The sequence below is a fragment of the Anopheles arabiensis genome, chromosome 2, assembly GCF_016920715.1.
Source record: "Anopheles arabiensis isolate DONGOLA chromosome 2, AaraD3, whole genome shotgun sequence".
Classification (NCBI taxonomy): Eukaryota; Metazoa; Arthropoda; class Insecta; order Diptera; family Culicidae; genus Anopheles; species Anopheles arabiensis.
Window position 1 is genome coordinate 74,311,369 of NC_053517.1, and position 17,793 is coordinate 74,329,161.

A 17,793-nucleotide genomic window follows, 5' to 3' on the forward strand; every position below is an offset into this window, starting at 1 on the left:
GTACTTGATTTGCTATCGTGCAACCGGAGAGAAGAGAACTCAATGCTAAAGCAAATTAAACAATTTATTTCATAATATCCAATTTTAATCAAACTAGTTTGATTTTTACAGCAGCCACACTTGATGGAGGCTTTTACCAATACCTATACGTTTCTAGCACAGATGCTCCAACATATCGAATATCGATGCGGCAACCGAATCACTCATCCGTAGCTAGCAAAACCCATTTTTTAATTAAATCTAACCTTTCGGAGCGGCCGTACGCAGAACTAGAAAACTTTTGGCCCCGTTTTCCTCCCCACCATTGCCACGCAAGCGTCGAGCTGCTATCGAAGGCTAATAAATCATTTCGTCCCTTTTTTGCGCCACAATGCTTCCTTCACAGTTTTCCGGGAATGGCATTGGAAAAAAACAGCAAAAACTCCGTTAATAATGCTCAGTTCATACGTGCGTATAAATTGTGCCTTAATTTATAGCTTCTCCACCACGAAATCGAAAGGCTCGGTTTTAGCGTCGTTCGCATCACTGCGACGAACGGCAAAATGAAAAAAAAACCGACCAAGGTGCACCATTGTTTATCGCTTCGACGTTGGCAGGACTGCAGCGTTCGATTTGCTTGGGCTTTTGTTCTATTCTAATGAAACTCTCCTTTAGCGTAAGCCACGGAATAACGTTTCATTTCAAGTCAATTTACTCTCGCATTGCAAGCGTACGATGAAAGGGTGCATCGTAATCAGCTCGCTTCCTTGAAAAGCTCGCTCGATTAAAATGTACTGTAAAATGTGAAAGAATTCCAATTGCTCTTTTATTTCCACGAACAGCAGAATATGCTCTGTCTTCTTCCGCTGTGTGTTTCAATTTAGTTCCCAGAAGTGTAGTGTACGTTAGAGGAAGTGTAGAAAAAATCCGTCAAAGGATTGTTTTCACGTTCTTCAAATAAATCGATCGGTATCGAGCAGGGGAGCATTTCCTTCCCAGTACTAAGCTATAAACAAAGCTTATTGTGCTTCACTGTTTCCTTACTCTATCTTTCTCTCTTTCTCTCTCTATCTCTTTCTTCAATTCTCTCTCTTGCAAACTATTCTTCTATTCTTCGCTGCCTTTCTGTATCTATGTCCCACAAACCCACATCAGTGAACAAACGCCGGCAAACTTTAGCATATTCTGTAGTGACTTTCTGGGAATCCACTCTCTCCCTTCAGTATGGAAAGATATAAACGCTTCTCAAGCAACAACCAACAAGCAACAAAACAAGCTATGTTATCATCCATGAGGCAACATCCTCGTTCCTCGTAACGTAAGTTTTTTAATCCGAATCAGTTAATCCATGAATTCAAAATAGCAGCAAGTCAATTTAATGCGAGAGCACTGCAAAGAGCAACACGGAACACACCCAACCCGTTGTGCTTAAACTTTAAAAGTCCCGTCGTGTACCGTGCTCCTGTCCCAACGTTGGCTCTCAACCCGTAGCAAACTCATTTTTCGATCCCATCCACCATCCAGGTTGATTAGATTGTGTTGTCTAGTGGCCATGAACGGAGGGGAAGAAAGTGGGCAATTGGGGACCACTTGGTGGTAGAGCAGGAAGATAAGTGGTGAGAAGTGAAAAACTTTATCTCGCTGCACCATAAAAAATAGCCCCCAACAGGAACCAACAGGACTAGAGAACAATGAAACTGACCAGGCGCCTCCATCGGGAAGGGAAGGAACGCACGTGAAGCGTCCTCCTTACTGACGTCTGTTTTTTTATTATTCTGAACGCTTGCCATAAAGATTAAAAATTATAATGCTCACTTATGAAAATGGTTCAACTATTGCATGACCCGCGCAGTATATTGGAAAAGTTATAAATACAATTAGACTTGCGGTTAAGTTCAACGGCGCAGTGAACGTTTCGTTCGCTGCGAACGCTATGCTTCCTGTCTCTCAAGGCTGCATTATCAACGAAAGCGTTGGTTGGACGTGACAACCCTCGCAATCGATCAGCGTCCTTTGCTTTGCGCTTGATAAATTACACAATACGATGACAGCTGTCCGTCGTGACGCATGTAACACAAGCAAGTGTTCTCTTACCCTGTTGCTGCTGCGTTTACCGCTTCACTTGGGACAGGTGAAAGGCAAGAGAGGAAAAAAAATCGAATGAAGCTGAAGATCAACTAACAAACCAGTCGTTTGCAGCCATTTCTATCGCAACCGACACAGGATATTGTTTCGCCTGTGGATTGTCCCTTCCTTCCGCTCCGCCGGCTCGATTGACAACGGTTATCGATTGGTGAATGTTTTGTAAATGGCTCTGTCTTGCTGGAATTGCTTGTATCTGTGGGTGAGTTTGTGTGTAGATATCTGGAAAAGCAAATGCTCAAGTTTGCATACGGGGGCGTTGACGTAATATCCGTTCTATTTTTGCAATGAAACACGATGCGCAGCTCGGGAGCTACGAAACGGATGGATCAATCGAGGATCAAATTCCACCCACGGGTATGACAGGATACAGGCACAGGTAAAACAAATTTCACAAGGATGGAAAGAAACTAGCTAAAAAATCCATCGCACCCAACGACCGTTTGATTTTATCCTTCGAGGAAAGGCCGGCGGATACAGTTATTCGATTGTACATTCTAATGAAACAAGCTTCTTATTATGCGAAGGTAGCATGTCGATTGATTACGTCAAAAGATAATGACTAGTATACTTTCTTATGCAGAAATTTCAAAATAAATGAATTAAACAAATGAACAATATCACACGAAGAGCTATCGATGATTTGGAGGAAATACTCTAATTAGAACCCCAACGTGTAACAAGGTTTTTTATAGGATTTAAATACCTTACAATCGGCCCAAAGATGTTGACTGTTTCCTTAATAATATGGAATGGGTCAAGTATCTTTTAACATCGTCCCAGCATTGCTGCTACTAAATGGATAGATAAATCATAGCTCTTCTCGTTACAAGCAAAGAGAGCTAGGATTTTTTGTTTGAAAATAACATAAAACTCCTTAAAACTAGCCCAGTACATGATTTGTTGAAAAGTAGACGAACTCAAAGGGCAATTGGAGCAAAAAAAAAACAAACTTTTACTAATTAACAATTTCCACTTACCTTGCAGCTTGTTTCGAAACCAATCCATTATCTACCTTGCTTTCGCTGTCCTCCGTACACGTTCGTACTTATAAAATAATAGTTAAATTCTAAACTCGGTGTTAAGTTCCGTCTGTCACTAGCAGAATGCTTCGCTTGATTCGATTTAATCCAACGCCAGATTCTTTCTTTTTTTCATCCGCTTTCACGCTACGCTGTTAGTCGGTTGACTCCTTGATTTAAAGTTTTGTTTGTTTAATATTCTCTTTTCCACATTCATTCCCGTTTTTTTCATACACATGGTTCACCTTATCATCCTTATTTTTGATGCTTACTGTAGTTGTTTTTGTTTGTTTCTTCCCTCTCTTTCCATACTTTTTTTTTCTTTTTCCGGCTACCCTTGCATTGTTTGTGTCCTATGCTTCATTTTACAGTGTGTTTTATGTGTTTTTTCTGTTTTCTTCGTTAATAAATATGATTCCGCTTGTTTCTATACATACACTGAGAAATTAGCTACTCAACACACGATATTTTCTCTTTCTGAATGGACGTTTGCGTGTTCGTGTGTGTGTGTGTGTTTTGTACACATTTTGTGTATGTGTTTGGTTACCGCTGCCGGTTTCTGTAGACGGGCGTTTGTTATATATTTCTTTTCCATTTAACCGTTTTATTACTCGCTTTGGTTGTGTTTTATTGTAGTGTTATTAGCCTATCTTTGTTAGCGATGAGTGTGTATGTGTGTTTGCTTCTTACCGTTTTGTTTAGCCTATAATCTATTCTTTGGTGCAATCATTCCCACCTACTACCCGCCCCTCTTTTGGGGCAGGTTATGCTGTGCAGCGTGGCGCCCGGGGAGCGTTCTACGGACGGACGGTAGGCACCGGGGGCATCTACCTTCACGGAGCGCCCGGCTCGACGTTGTGTGCCGTGCCCAGTATCGTCGCGTCAAAGTTCAACCGCAGCTCGCCGGCCAGGATGAGCTCCGAGATGCAGCCCACCATGCCGGTCCGGTACCTCTGGCGGGTGTAATGAGCCGCCGCCGGCAGTCCACCTGTACCGCCGCATTCGAGAATGGAAAGATATTAAATATTCAAATTAGTTAATTTGGAATCACAGACGTGCAGCGTGTGGACGAATGGGGTGAAGGGCTATTGCGGAAGGGAGCGCGTGCATGGGAAAACTAAATCGAATGGCACTATCTCTGTGTGACCGTGACAGTGTGAGTGTGATTGCGGTTCTGCCTTTACCTGCCCATACCAACCGTTTGGAAGCCGTTCTATATATTGTAGTCGAACTGTGCACATATTTGCCATTTTTTTCCGCCTGCCAGAGAGATGGGATATACAGATTGAATTCCGTAGCAGATGGCTGCGGATGCAAAATAGTGAAACCCGACCCTTGAGCTCGTTTGTGTGCAAAGATTTTATGTAAATCCGCACAGTTGTCCAAAAATTGTCACAGCCACGATCGCATCGAGGCGAGCGGCGGCTTGCTCATGGACAGAAACTGGGCCAACTGGTACCCTACATCACCATTTAGGGGTGTAACACCACATATTCATTTCGAAACTCTCGTTCCCCGCTCCAACACAGTGCCGGTATGGTTTTGGGTGCAGTTGGGGCTGGTGGACATGCACGGAATTGAATTGAATTGATTCAAAAAGGCTTTGGCAACAGTTTTCAGTCGGATCCGCATGGCACAGACCTCCGTTTGCCCTTTTGCTTTGTACTGTAAAATCAATTTTGTGGCCAGAAAAACGGAAGAAATTAAAACCTTTGGCCAGAACCATAAAAACGACGAGACAGGATTGAGAGGGGGATTAGAACCATTTTATTGAAAGTGATATGAGTTGGGTTATTTGAGGGGATAGGAAATATTTATTAATTCCTAGTAGAGTTGCTGCAGAGATTCGAAAAGGCAGAAATTAAGTATTGTTTTTTCTTAATCATGATTTTTGTCTTAAAATATTAAAGCTTTTACTAAATATTCAATAATTTTTCATTAAAATTGATGAAATAATCAATTTTACGTGTAATAAACGCTAAACTAATTAGTATAAAGTATTTCAATCCTTTCAGTTTTTGGTCGGCTTTGCAGTTCTGCTTCCATTCGCAGCTTCAAACTAAAAAGATCTCCTAGCTCGTAGGGCGTATGTTGCTCTTGGCTCTCCAGCAAATTACCATACGCACACAGACACAACGTTTCAAAGTTCCGCCTCACAACCCCGGCCAACACGTGTTTTCTACCAGCGTGTTAACCCTTCCGAACCTCTGCCCACCTACAATTGGGAAGCGAACAGGATTATATTATGCTGGACGAGTTAATTAATAACGAAATTAGTTCCTCGACCGGATACATCGGGACCGAGTTTGATTAGTTTCGTTGTTGGAAAATTAGTGAATCCTGCTTCGAACACACTATTGGTTCGATTCTACTGCTCCGGTATCGATGTTTGCGAAGGCGGGCGACCGGACCACACATCGAACAGGGAGTGTACTCAAATTTGACTCCCACATGTCTGTACACCCGTTGCGGGTCGAGATGGGACTGGAGCATTCGAATTGGAAAATCACAATTTGAATTTCAATACAGCACGTCACAAACCTGTCGAGGGGAGGCTTGCGCTTGTCGCAGAATGGTACGTGACCGGCAGGCTGTTTTTTGGCCCGAGAAGAGTGTCACCTTTTGGTGGCACAATGGCGGTACGGTGACGTTTGGGTGAATAGATTAGCGAATTTTGAATAACAGTCAGCAAACATGTTTTGTACGTTGCTCTTAGAGCGCACTGGTTACACTCAAGCAATTTTATTTATTATCAAATTGGTCATTTTAGTCTTTTTCTGAAGTCAACTGTATCCGTTCGGTTTATCCTTTGCAGACTGCAATCGAACTATTTCGATAAAATACCGAAGCTATTTCAATCAATTATGTGTGTACCAGTTGCTGGGAAATGTGAATAGGAAATTATGGTCTGCTGTTTGGCGAAAACAAAAAAAACTGACACATACGCATAGAACAAATGCGTAGGTTTTCAGATTTCTAATTGAATAAATTATTTTCAATCAATTCTACTGAAATTGTGAAGTTTCATGCTAATCTTTTCAATCAATTTACCCACTGTGTCAATAACGAAATTTACACCTTCATCTCTACGAGCGGCACACAGGGGTAACACAGGGGTATATACATTTTGATCACGTAATTATACATTTTCCTTTTAAGACTTCAATAACATTGTATTGAAAATCACAATTTCAAATTTTTTACAAAGGTACAGACATAATCCTTATTTACTTTAATGAAGAAATGGGAAGTTTCGTATACTATTAGAACAAATGTTAATAATCGTGTTTTTATTGTATTACATTGTTTGATGGTTGGAATTGTTTGAATTTTATCCAAAAATATATTTGGAAGTACAATTTCATGAAAAATGCGATTTCCGCCACACTTTTTGCAGTTGGTATTATTTCTTGTGAGTTGAATATGATTAGTGTAAAAAAACATGTTGAAAAAAGTATGAAAATTACATTTATTTAAACAAATATTCGAAATTTGTTTTTAATGATACAGATAGGGAAACAAGACTTGAACCTAAATTTATAAAACTATCAATGTTGTACATATTTAATAATACAATTTAATATAGTGCAGCATTAAAGGCTGTCAAAGATAAAACCTGTATGGCAACCGATCACAAAAAACTGTAGTAACATGAATCTTTAAAATTCCCATTTTTTCACTTAATATTCATATATATTTATATGCAATAAAACAAAAGTTTTTCAGTTTTCACATGAAAGAATATCACTTTCCTTACAATAAGTATGGAATACCAGGGTATACCGGTCGCAGTGATAAGGGGTATTAAATTAAACATTTAGGCTTCAAAAAAACGTTTATTATGTACCCTTACAATTAAATATCCTAAAGATAAGTAAAAAAATAAGTAGCTATCATTATTCCATCAAAAGTTATTTCAGTTTTAGATTGGAAATCATATCAGGATACCGTGCCGCAGGGTTGAAGGTTAATGTGAATCAGGTGTATTGACTACTACCATTCCGTGTTGTTTTTTTTCATTCCGTTCTGCTATCAACGGCTTTCTATTATTTTACTAGGTAGAACAGGCTATAAGCATCACTTGCCACTATAAAGCAGACATATAAATAATGTAAAATGCGAGAGCATTGCTGCCTTTAGTTCAATAGGTAATTATCATATTGCAAACTGGGAAAGTATTCTGAAAATATAATATTCCTGTTAAAAACTGTAGAAAATAATCCCTCATTTAAACATCTTTCTAACGTATTTACAATTTTTGTTTATTTTTTTAGTTAAATTCGCACGCCTTTTAAGACTGTCTTTATGGTATTTGTTAAGGATACACCATTTACAAAATGTTTGACCTCTGTTTCAACTTTTATTGTACATGAATCGATCGTTTTCTTTTTACTTAACTTGCTGAAAAGCTATGCGTATCATCTGCTTCAAGATTTCTCAATACACATGCTTACAGATTTAATCAGCAATGATACAATTTTATTCTTCAAGAAAGCCTATCAGTTATAATATATGGAATATGGTAAGATAGCGCAATTTCGCTTAAGCACGGATCAATATTCATCTTAGTACAAAAACTGCTACAAAATATGTGCTTAAAGAAATGTAATGTCTTTTCAAAGACCAGCTCAAACTTTAAAGTTCCCCAATGTCGAGCGTTTTGTAGATCGATTGCCGCACGAAATGATTATGCAGTACATTGAGCCGGAATCTTGTAAGGTAATCGAATAGACATAGAAAACTCACAGTCACTTATAATCAATCAAATTTTAATCAATACGATGATGATGAACGTGTTTTAGATTGCAATGAAATGAAAAGTTTTTGTAATTATAGGAGATTGAATACAGGGGTAATATTATGAAGGCATTATATTATTGTTTAATTAAACTTTAAGAGATAATGGGTTGCCAAAAAAATATTCAGCCTTGCTGAAAATAGTAATTGAACAAAAATCGTTAAAATGGCCCTATAATTGAAACATCATGACAACAAAGACTCATATTCAAAATCTACAGTAAAAATACAAAAAAAGTGTTGCTCTCTTTTAAAAGTGCCACACTCACTGTGGCAGTAAATAATTACACCCGCTGCAGAGCGGTGCCGTGCTTTATGCGATCCAATAAATTTGACTACCTTCCTCCATTACCGCACGGTACAATCCATTGCTGCCCACCCAGAATGGTCAGTAAAGTTTGACAGAAATGTTTTATTTGCCAAGTGGCGTCACCGGCTGACCATTGCTCAAATGAGAAACGAGCATCGCCAGGGGAGGTAAGGAGCTTTACCAAGAGCAGCCATGGACCCATGTGCAATAAATAAATCAACTTTTATTCGTAAAATTTTCAATAACCATTTGCTGCTGCTGCTGCTGTCGTCTCTGTTGACCGATGGCACCCGATAGATTGGAGAGGTGGAAACATATTTCTCACGAACAAACCACTAGCAAACTTCACCCGATGATGATGGCGCTGATGCCCGCAAAGTGCAAGAAACGAAATTGAGAATAGCAAAATGACCATGCAAAGAATGCGACCGTTCGAATGTCGTTGGATGCTGTTCGGTTTCGATGAGCCGCTTGAGAAAGTGGTACGGGACAGCAATAAAACGAGCGCTTCAAGCATGCTGTAGAGTCATAGTGCCGTCATTCTGAAGCATGGAAACTATATAAATGTTCATTTCTTTATCCCATCCGTGCCTTACCCCGTTTCTTGTGCTCCCGATGTTCCCGTGCACGTGACGGTGTATCCGTCCGGTAACGATGAGCGGGATGGCAGCACTTCTCGACACGTCACGAGTGTACTGCCACGAATGATTACTGGATGTCATCCCAGCGAATGGAGTGACAATAGACGTGAAGGGAAGGCAGATGGCACAGGCGGAGCGACGAAAAGCAATGAAAAGACACATATGCAGCAGTGCAAGCTGCGAACGGGCACATACCCACACTCGTAGTTATAACAAATGAAGATATCATTTCGTTTTCGAGGATCCACTTTGCAGCGCGTCCCTACCCATACGGTCACCATCGTCGCCACCGCTACCGACATCGCCAAAATGGGGCTCATGAATGTTCAGCAAATGCAACTGTTGAGTGTACCAAGAGTGTGTGCTTTATAAAAGCGCAATAAAAATGGCACATCCGTGCGAATCATAAATTTTCTCCCCTGGCACATAGTTGCACAGGGGTGTTTCCCTCCCGCATGTCCATAACTGTAGGTAACAAGGTGTTTGTGTGTGTGTGCACGCGCTTGTGTTTGTTTGAGCGTTCTGCCCAATTTCGCATTTAACACGGTTTGATGTTTGCTTTAACCGATTGCGTTTCCCCGATTGCCGGGTGCGACAAGGGGTAGTCCCGTGGAACAATATAATAAGCGCACGTTTTGCCACCATGTGACACTCAGCAGCATACCGCAACGATTTGCGGCAAGTGCATTGTTGCAACGAGCGCAATTGCAAAACGTAATCGATTGCAATAAAAATTGAAATGGTGTAGAGTTTGTATGATGGTTGGTGTTTTTACACTGACAGTGACAAGTGATGTGTGGGGATTTTTTTACCTGCATGAAAGAGCACAATAAAGCACAGGAAGAACGTGTCTTTTTCCTTACAATACACCAATCACAATTCAAAGCCAATAACATAAGCAGCACTGAACATGTTTAATTTTATTTTGTGATGTTTTTTTTTTTAATTTCAAAAATAGCCTAATATTGGTGACCAGTGTTTGCAGAAAATTGAGAAAAACAGTTTGGAAAATTATAGCCACACTGTCAAAGATCTATTTGCTGTTATAACATTGTTCTGAGCAATTAACAGGATGTGCCCTGAATAAAAACTGGATAATTTCAGATAAAATTTCAATAGACTATTTCCATACTATTTCAATAGAATTAAAAACATTTAGAGCTTACATCAGTGAATGGCAAACTTAACGGTCAAAAATGCCAAATTCTATAAAAAATGTACGGAGAATTCCACGTGGAGTGCCAAATTGATTAACCATACATAAATATTTGTGAAAGTTTTATGATTAATTAAAATTCAAAGATAAATAATAAAATTTCATCATCTTCGAACATCAAGAACAAATACGTTTTCTTCAAATTAACAACTCAAAGATTTGCATGAATAGCAAGGAAGCATGTCACATCAATCAGATGATACGCAAGTAATCAAAATGTTTTATGCGATGAATCAAAGTGTACAATGGCATCTTCCAAATTAGATCTAATTGGAGGTTGGCAACTACAATCTGATAAAAAATGGCTATATCTAGTTTATACATAACCTTAGAACAAGGAGTTGACAAGTGTTGGAAGATCTTTAAGCATTTTTTGCAACATCTTTTCTTAAGTAGAACCAACCTTTTCGATCTGCGATCTGCCACATTTGAAACAAAATTCTTGCTCGTCTTGGCGAGCCACATCACAATGATCAACACGATGTTATGCTGAACTTTAAACGTATTGTTTATACATATACAGTGAACCCTCTCTTATTTGAGAGGCGATGGGACCGTCAAATAAGAGGGGATTTCAAATTAAAGAGGTTGAAAGTGAATGAAAAGTCCACACAAAATAGAAAGAGACAGAACATTTAGTATGCAGCCTTGATTGTTACTATAGGAAACTGCGAACACAATTGCAGATTGGAGCATACATCATTCAATAACCATGGCAACACCATACACAAAAAGAGAGGTGCAGATTAAAGCGGTTTTCCACATTAGAGGGACAAAAATGTACTGAAAATGTAGGGACTGTGACAAATGTTCAAATAAGAGAGGTTTTTCTAATTGGAGAGGTCTTAAATAAGAGAGGGTTTATTGTATATTGACGAAATCTACGAATGGTTATTATGTGCAAGTGCTTAAGCTTTATGTTAGAACATCACCTATGTCGTGTTTGTTAACATTACCTTTAAAACTTCAATTTTTCTTTTCTCGATCGAGGTCATATCACAGATTCTACTTGCATTCAATATACTAAAACTGATATTGGCTGTTGAGACATTGATAAAAAACCCAATTTTCCCGGGAAAATACCGATTTCCCAAAATTGAAAATACCCGACTTGTTACATCCCTGCTTACAACCTTATATTAATAAGAATGTTATTGTCAGCAACATGCTTTTATTTATTAATTGTATGCATTGCTTTAAACTAAATAACTTGCTGAATAAACGAGATATAACGAATAAACGTATGTCTTCCATATATCGTCACAAAGAAGATATGGAAACCAAATGGAAAGTTTATTTAAGGAGGAAAGAAACTTTGTTATTAAATATATTTTCAACTACAGAGACTCTTTGTGACAGCTTTTGTGCGATGGCTCTTTAAAATGAATTATATAAAGCATGTATTTAAATCCCTTTGTTTTCCTTTGTTGTTGGGTTGCAATGGACTTTCCACATATTTATCGTTTCCCCGAACAAGAAATCTAGATTAAAGTGACATTTCTTACCACTTCACGTCCCCAATTTTACACCGAATTTATTTTCATTCACATCCCACTACGAACAGCGTTAAACTCCACCACTGCCAGCCATGCAAACGATCCCTACTGCCCACCTGGCGGACGTGCCACGCATCTTTCCGCTCTCGCACAAGGCAATTGAATTGTACAGCGATTATCGTCCTTAACTGGGTCTATCGAATGGCAATCGCAATAATCTAAAATGGCGCCAGTTGTCCGATCCACACTGCCAATGGCCTAAACACTGGGACATTTTGACGAAGGAAGGTAATAAAATACGTGCTTTACGTAGATTGTATTGGCTTTGACCGCTGGAACGCTAGACCGTGTGGCACCAGCTCAAACAACTGGGGAGTAGCTAGTGGCGATCGTTTTTTCCAAGAAAAGAAAGCTTTCTGTACTAGAGTATACATTTTTCTTCCTCTTTCTCTCTCTCTCTCTTTCTCTCTTTCTCTCTGATTTTCTTCGTATATATTTCTCTTTAAAAAAAGCAAAGCTTTCCATAATACCAACATGCCGGAACGGCAAGAGAACACGATATTCGGCAAATAAAACGATACGAATTGGTGTCCCCGCGCTTGGTGTAACATTACCGACCATCATTGCAGGACAGCAAAGCAAAAAGCAGCAGCTTTGTAATGACCACAAACACAGCAGACTGAAACCAGCGAAATGGGTTAACGCGCAAGTGGCTTTCAATGTTTCGCCATTTCACCCACATTTTATATTGCTGCTGCTGTGTTGTGTTGTCGCTGCGCCACTGCTGGGGCCGCTGTTTGGCTTTTCCGCGAAAAGCAGGAAATCAGACCCGGGGGGAAGGGTAAATCGTTTTTTAAAGCAAGCAAGGTAAACATATTGCCAGCAACACCATAACATAAATATCTGCTTTATTGACCACCCACGTGCTAACCACCACCGCCACTGCCACATCCCGGCAAAGCATCGACATCGTCGCGATCGTTCTCGGTATTGGGGACACATTGGGCACATTCAGGCGAGAGCAGAGTTTGGGGCTGTGGTGTGCAATTTTCCAGCAATTTTCTCATCCTTGGGGTCGGAAGCATTTTAGGCGGAAGTTTGGTTTGGTTTGCAGTAAAATGTAGGTTGCTTTTTTGCAGCACGGCAATTATTTTCCTGCTTCCCTTATTTGTTGTTTATACTAAGAGGAAATCTGAGGGAGCTGGAGAGCAAAAGAACTAACCTGACATATAAATTATATTTCCACACTGAAAAAGCGAATTTGCTCAGTATGTTAAGCTTTAAACCGATTACAATAATGAATCTTTGTTAATGTAATTTAGCTATAAATAACTTTAAGCTTCTTGCTCCATTAAATAACTCAAATGATTTAGCTAACAAAAACAATGTTTTACCATTTCTCCACTGTCAGCTTGAAAATCCTCCCGTTTGGTGCAACATTTTGAAGCGTTTGGCTTAAAACACGATAAACCTCTACTGTCATACCGTGGCGTTAACGATTCACTTAATTTCCCACTTTTACGACACCACCCTTGCAATTGCTGCAAAGCGAGCGTCTCTCCCAAGGACAAACTCATAAAAAGGGAGATTGATTTCAAGCACTTCTTCGCAGGACCTTAAACCGCTGGTAAACCAACGATGGTGCAGTGGATTAGAATTGGAGATAGTGGTAATGCGCCACAATTTGTGCTTTCTGAGCAATGGGATTGCCAGTTTTGTGTGGTGACTCATCGCGGGATGTTGTCGCTAGCATTGCAGTGTGAAAACCGTCGTAAAAATGACTTTATGTGGTATCGAAGCTTTTTTGCTATCGTAAAACAAACTCAAAATTGCTCAAGGTTTTAGTTTTTTTTGAAAGATTTGATTCTTAAAAACATTAACAAAATGGTGTTATTTGACAATTTCATCACGATATTTTACAATGTAACGAATAAATGGAAATCGTTAATTCTTTCTACATAATGTGCTGACATTTAATAGGGTGTTTTTCGTAATGCTTTGAATGTAAAGCAAAAAAGATGCTATAACATAAAACTTTTAATCCTGCTCAAATATTTCGGTGTATTTCGGTCAGGAAGTTTTATTAAAAATAATCAAAAATCCGTCAGTACGGGGAAATTATTATCGTTTGCGTCCTGTGTGAACTCAAGTCACTCTATAGAAGCATTATAATGAAACCACAATCAATTTTCTCCCAACGCCACGCTACGCCGGTCACCATGCGCACACGCTGCTCGATAAAATTCGCGGGGTCACCTCAGATAATGACTACCGGTATCATTTGACGGGTGCCAATCACACCCGACCCGGTCTGAGGAACGGCCGAGAAACGAGAAACTCACTCGTCCAGCAGTTTGGAGCAATTTTCCGACCTACTTTCCCGGCCACCGTATCATTAACCGTGCCGCGCAAAGGTAAACGAATGGAAATTGACTAATAATAACAGCGAGGTACATTCTGACTGGCACTAGGGGAGCTCTCTTTAAAAGGCTCTTGCGGGTGAGGGTTTTTTTTTTCTAAGCGGCGAGTGGATGAAAAACACTGAAAGCCACCTGCCATTAACATTGTAAATCCATTAGGGGAATGAAAGGCCACGTCAAAGCTTGTCGTCGGGTGAAGGCGAAATACCGAGAGTAATGTATGGGGTAAGGGTGTTGCGTACCATTTTTCAGCTCGGCAAAGGTAATCAGTATTTATTTTCCCAGAAAACTGGGCTTTATAAGCCGCTGTCTGGGTGTTGGACGAAAAGCAGACGATTAGACGTTGATCCAAAGCTAGTTTGCTTTATTTGTTTAGGAAACCATCATTTTGTCTCGATGAACTGACGGTTTTTCGGACGATGGGTAACACCCGAAACTCAATCAATTTTTAATATCGGTGAAAACCTTTCCCTAGTACATGGTGTTCAGCTAGATAAAGTGGTCTGCAACGCGATAAAATTCGACAAGGTTTGTCTATTAAATTAAGTCCCTTACGGAGGTATGCGCAAAAGGAAGCTTCTTGGGCCCAGTTGCTTCGTTGCAGGTGGATTTTTAAAAGAAAAATGAAAAGTGTATAAAAAAAGAACCATAGATCTTGTCTAATTTCTTTAAACTTCTATTATTAGCATTATGTGGAGGAAATGCATTCTAAGGGGTTGTTCATGTTTGAAAACACTATGCGATAACTATAACTAATAATCTTCGAGCTAGGAAAAACCCCTTAGAAGACAAACATTAATGGTTGAGGTCAAGTCACTACACGAATGCATTAACCTCAAATTAAAAGCGATGATTCACTCACCAGCTGTTCACACTAAACCACAATGCAGTCGATCTCGTACTCGTGCACCACGCATGGGTTTAGCATTTTCCCATACCTGGGTAAAGGATGGCGCCTATGCTGCTTCTGTTGCTTTTGTCAAGCATGAAGATGGCAAAAAATTGAAAGGCTCCATCTTCCCTTCCATAGTCCACCTATTTCATACTCTGAACTGACCGGAAGGGTTAAAAAGCTTGCCAGCCGTTCTAAGGTTCTACTGAAAGATTGTCGAGAGTGCAAAATTGACGGAAGGAAAAAAATCCTTTCTACCCAGGAAATAGAACGTAAGCAAGAGTGAGAGGCCTATGGATGCGAGTGGATGGTATGAAAATGGGACAGTGAACAAGGCACAGGTGAAAAAGAAACACAGTGGCAGGTAAAAAATCGAATATACAAGCACTTACCGACATAGAGCCCAGTGTCCGTGTTGAGCTGCCTTAGCTTGCCGGGAGATCTTCTGGTGATTGGCTTACCACCGTCAACCTTCAGCGTACCGTCCTGCGAGTTCCTGTTTCGGTAGTAGTGGCAAGTCATCGTGTGTGAATGTATGTGTGTGTTTTTTTTCGGGTTTTCGTGGTACCCCATAATCCGTGCCGTAAGACCATTGCCCGGTCCCGAGGCAAATGTTGAGCCCGTTGGTCAATTGGATGGTCCAAGAACCAAGGCCAAGCAGGTTCGTGCCGGTCAAAAGATGACAATGAACGACACCAGATGGCACCCCCCCCCAAACACACACACACACACGCAACGGTGGCCAACAATCGCCAAATGGAAAACCCGGTAGGCCGAGTCGTCATCGATGTGAAAATGGTTGCGGGAGATGGATGGTAAATTTTCCCAGCAGAGTGAAAATGCGACAACCCGGCAGCGAGTAGCCATGGGTGTATGGGTGTGTTTTTTCGAAAGCGTGAGTGAATGAAAGGGCCGATTCCGAGCGGGAAATTGACGGCAAAACGTCGAAAATTAAAAGCGGAAAAGTCATCGCCGGCGGTCACAGAGTGAATACGTTGCACGTCGAAAGGGTTTTTTTTGTAATGAAAAGAGAGGGAGAATGTGAAAAAGAAAGAGAGAAAGAGAGAAGGGTTAGATACGAGGAAAAAGCGTTATAAATGAGTTAGAATATAGGCCAGAGCTGGACCGTCGCGTAAGCTAGCTGTGAAAAACGGTTCCTTCCACTGTTTCTTGCTACGCTACGAGCGTATGGAAATTGTGCTATCGATTCTGGGTATTTTATATTTTTTTTGTTACGTTTTATCGTCCACGCTGGAGTGATTGATAGATTTATAATTCATGAAAAATTGGTTTTTGTTAGAAAAACCGTTGGCAGTACATTAGTGATGCATACTGCGTTGGAGTTCGGTTTATCAGGACGCTCTGTAAACGATGAAGCGAGACAAGGAAATTCGTCGCTGAACGTTGCATTTTCTGCTACGGCTTGAAGTTGATCGTGGGAAAGAGAAATCACCAATATAGGGATATAGGGGTGGAAAATGCAAGGAGATGCGTACATGAACATGCTTTTTATCAGATGCTGTTTTCTGATTTCTGATGCAATAAGCAAGGTAATAAGACACGCCATCTAGCAGAAGTGTGCTAATCAGTATGATGTTTGAATACATTTCACAGTTACATGTTCTACACATCTTATAAATAGCTTTTAAGTGTATATGTTAGTATTGGACATTTTCCTGTTGAATATGCTGAATTGTCTAATGCATAATTATTTACTATTGATTGATTTCACATATTCGAGGTATAGATTAACAGATTATGCGAAACAAATGTTCACAAAGCAAGTGCACCCTCAACATCGATAGCACACACAATTTAATGTTAAAATTTTGGCCACACATTTCACCAATAGTAACATTACTTACCTTAACGCCCGCACACGATGCCAAAGCCCGTCACTGACTTTGGTCGAGTTATATTTGATGTTAATTTCACCCGACCCGAGGTTGTATCGAAGATGTAGATATCTGTGTTAATGTGTGAAAAAAGGTGAAAGAAGAGAAGAGATGAAAATCAATATATGATTAAAACAAACACGAAACAATCACATAGTTTATCGAGTGAAATGAAAGTGTTTGAGAGCTTTTTAATTTCAAATTCTGAAGAAAGATCAAATTAAAAAAAAGAGCTCAAAAGCTCAAAAACGCTGGTTAACAGTACGGCTACGTTATTTCACGTGAGTGTTCATAAATTCTTTGTTGCTAATACACACAAACACAAAACTCTAATTTGATCCATATTATAATGATAAAAATTGCATAAGCCAACCATGGCTCTTCTCTCTTCTTTGAGCAATACTTAAACATTTGAAAACTATTCCGATTGATGTCTGGTACAAGATAACGTACGATCAAACCAATCACTTGTACATTTTGTTAAGCTTTTTCCTACATTCTGCTTGCCAGGTGATGTTTGATTAAACCGAATGATAACATCCAGAATGAAAGTATATTTCTTTTATCTTCTTTTGCGTCTTTCGATTCCACCACCAAGATTAGCATGAAATGAGCAAGTCTTTTAGAATATCTGTTTGCAGTTGCAGATAAGAAAACGGAACCACAGTATACCGAGACGTTGTCGCCGTTTCGCGTTTGTCATTCGAATTTTCCTTATCTAACATCCTAGCATGCTTCACGCTTTCTAAGGGTTTAAGACGCTTCCCACCGGGAGGGAAAAACAAGGGAGATCAAGAAACTTAAAATTCTTATCTCGTGCTTGCCCATTTTTCTAAGGTGACTTTTTGCCCGTTGGCCCACCGAACGACCGAAATCGATTTCAAGCCACATTAACTGATGGTACCTTTTTTGAGCTACGCGTTCAGAGAATGACGCGTTCTTGCTGTCGTGAAAAGAATAGGAATGTTCTATTGCGCCTTACA

At 39.9% G+C, this 17,793-nt stretch overlaps 1 protein-coding gene across 1 annotated transcript in view; it reads right to left on the minus strand.

The window, feature by feature from the left end:
• Positions 1-3,311: 3,311 nt before the first annotated feature.
• Positions 3,312-17,793, minus strand: part of LOC120904833 — a 140,853-nt gene continuing 126,371 nt past the window's right edge. Inside the window, 3 exon segments of the mRNA XM_040315283.1 lie at positions 3,312-4,131; positions 15,308-15,411; positions 16,781-16,882. Coding sequence (XP_040171217.1) covers positions 3,977-4,131; positions 15,308-15,411; positions 16,781-16,882 — 361 coding nt within the window. The 3' untranslated portion in view covers positions 3,312-3,976.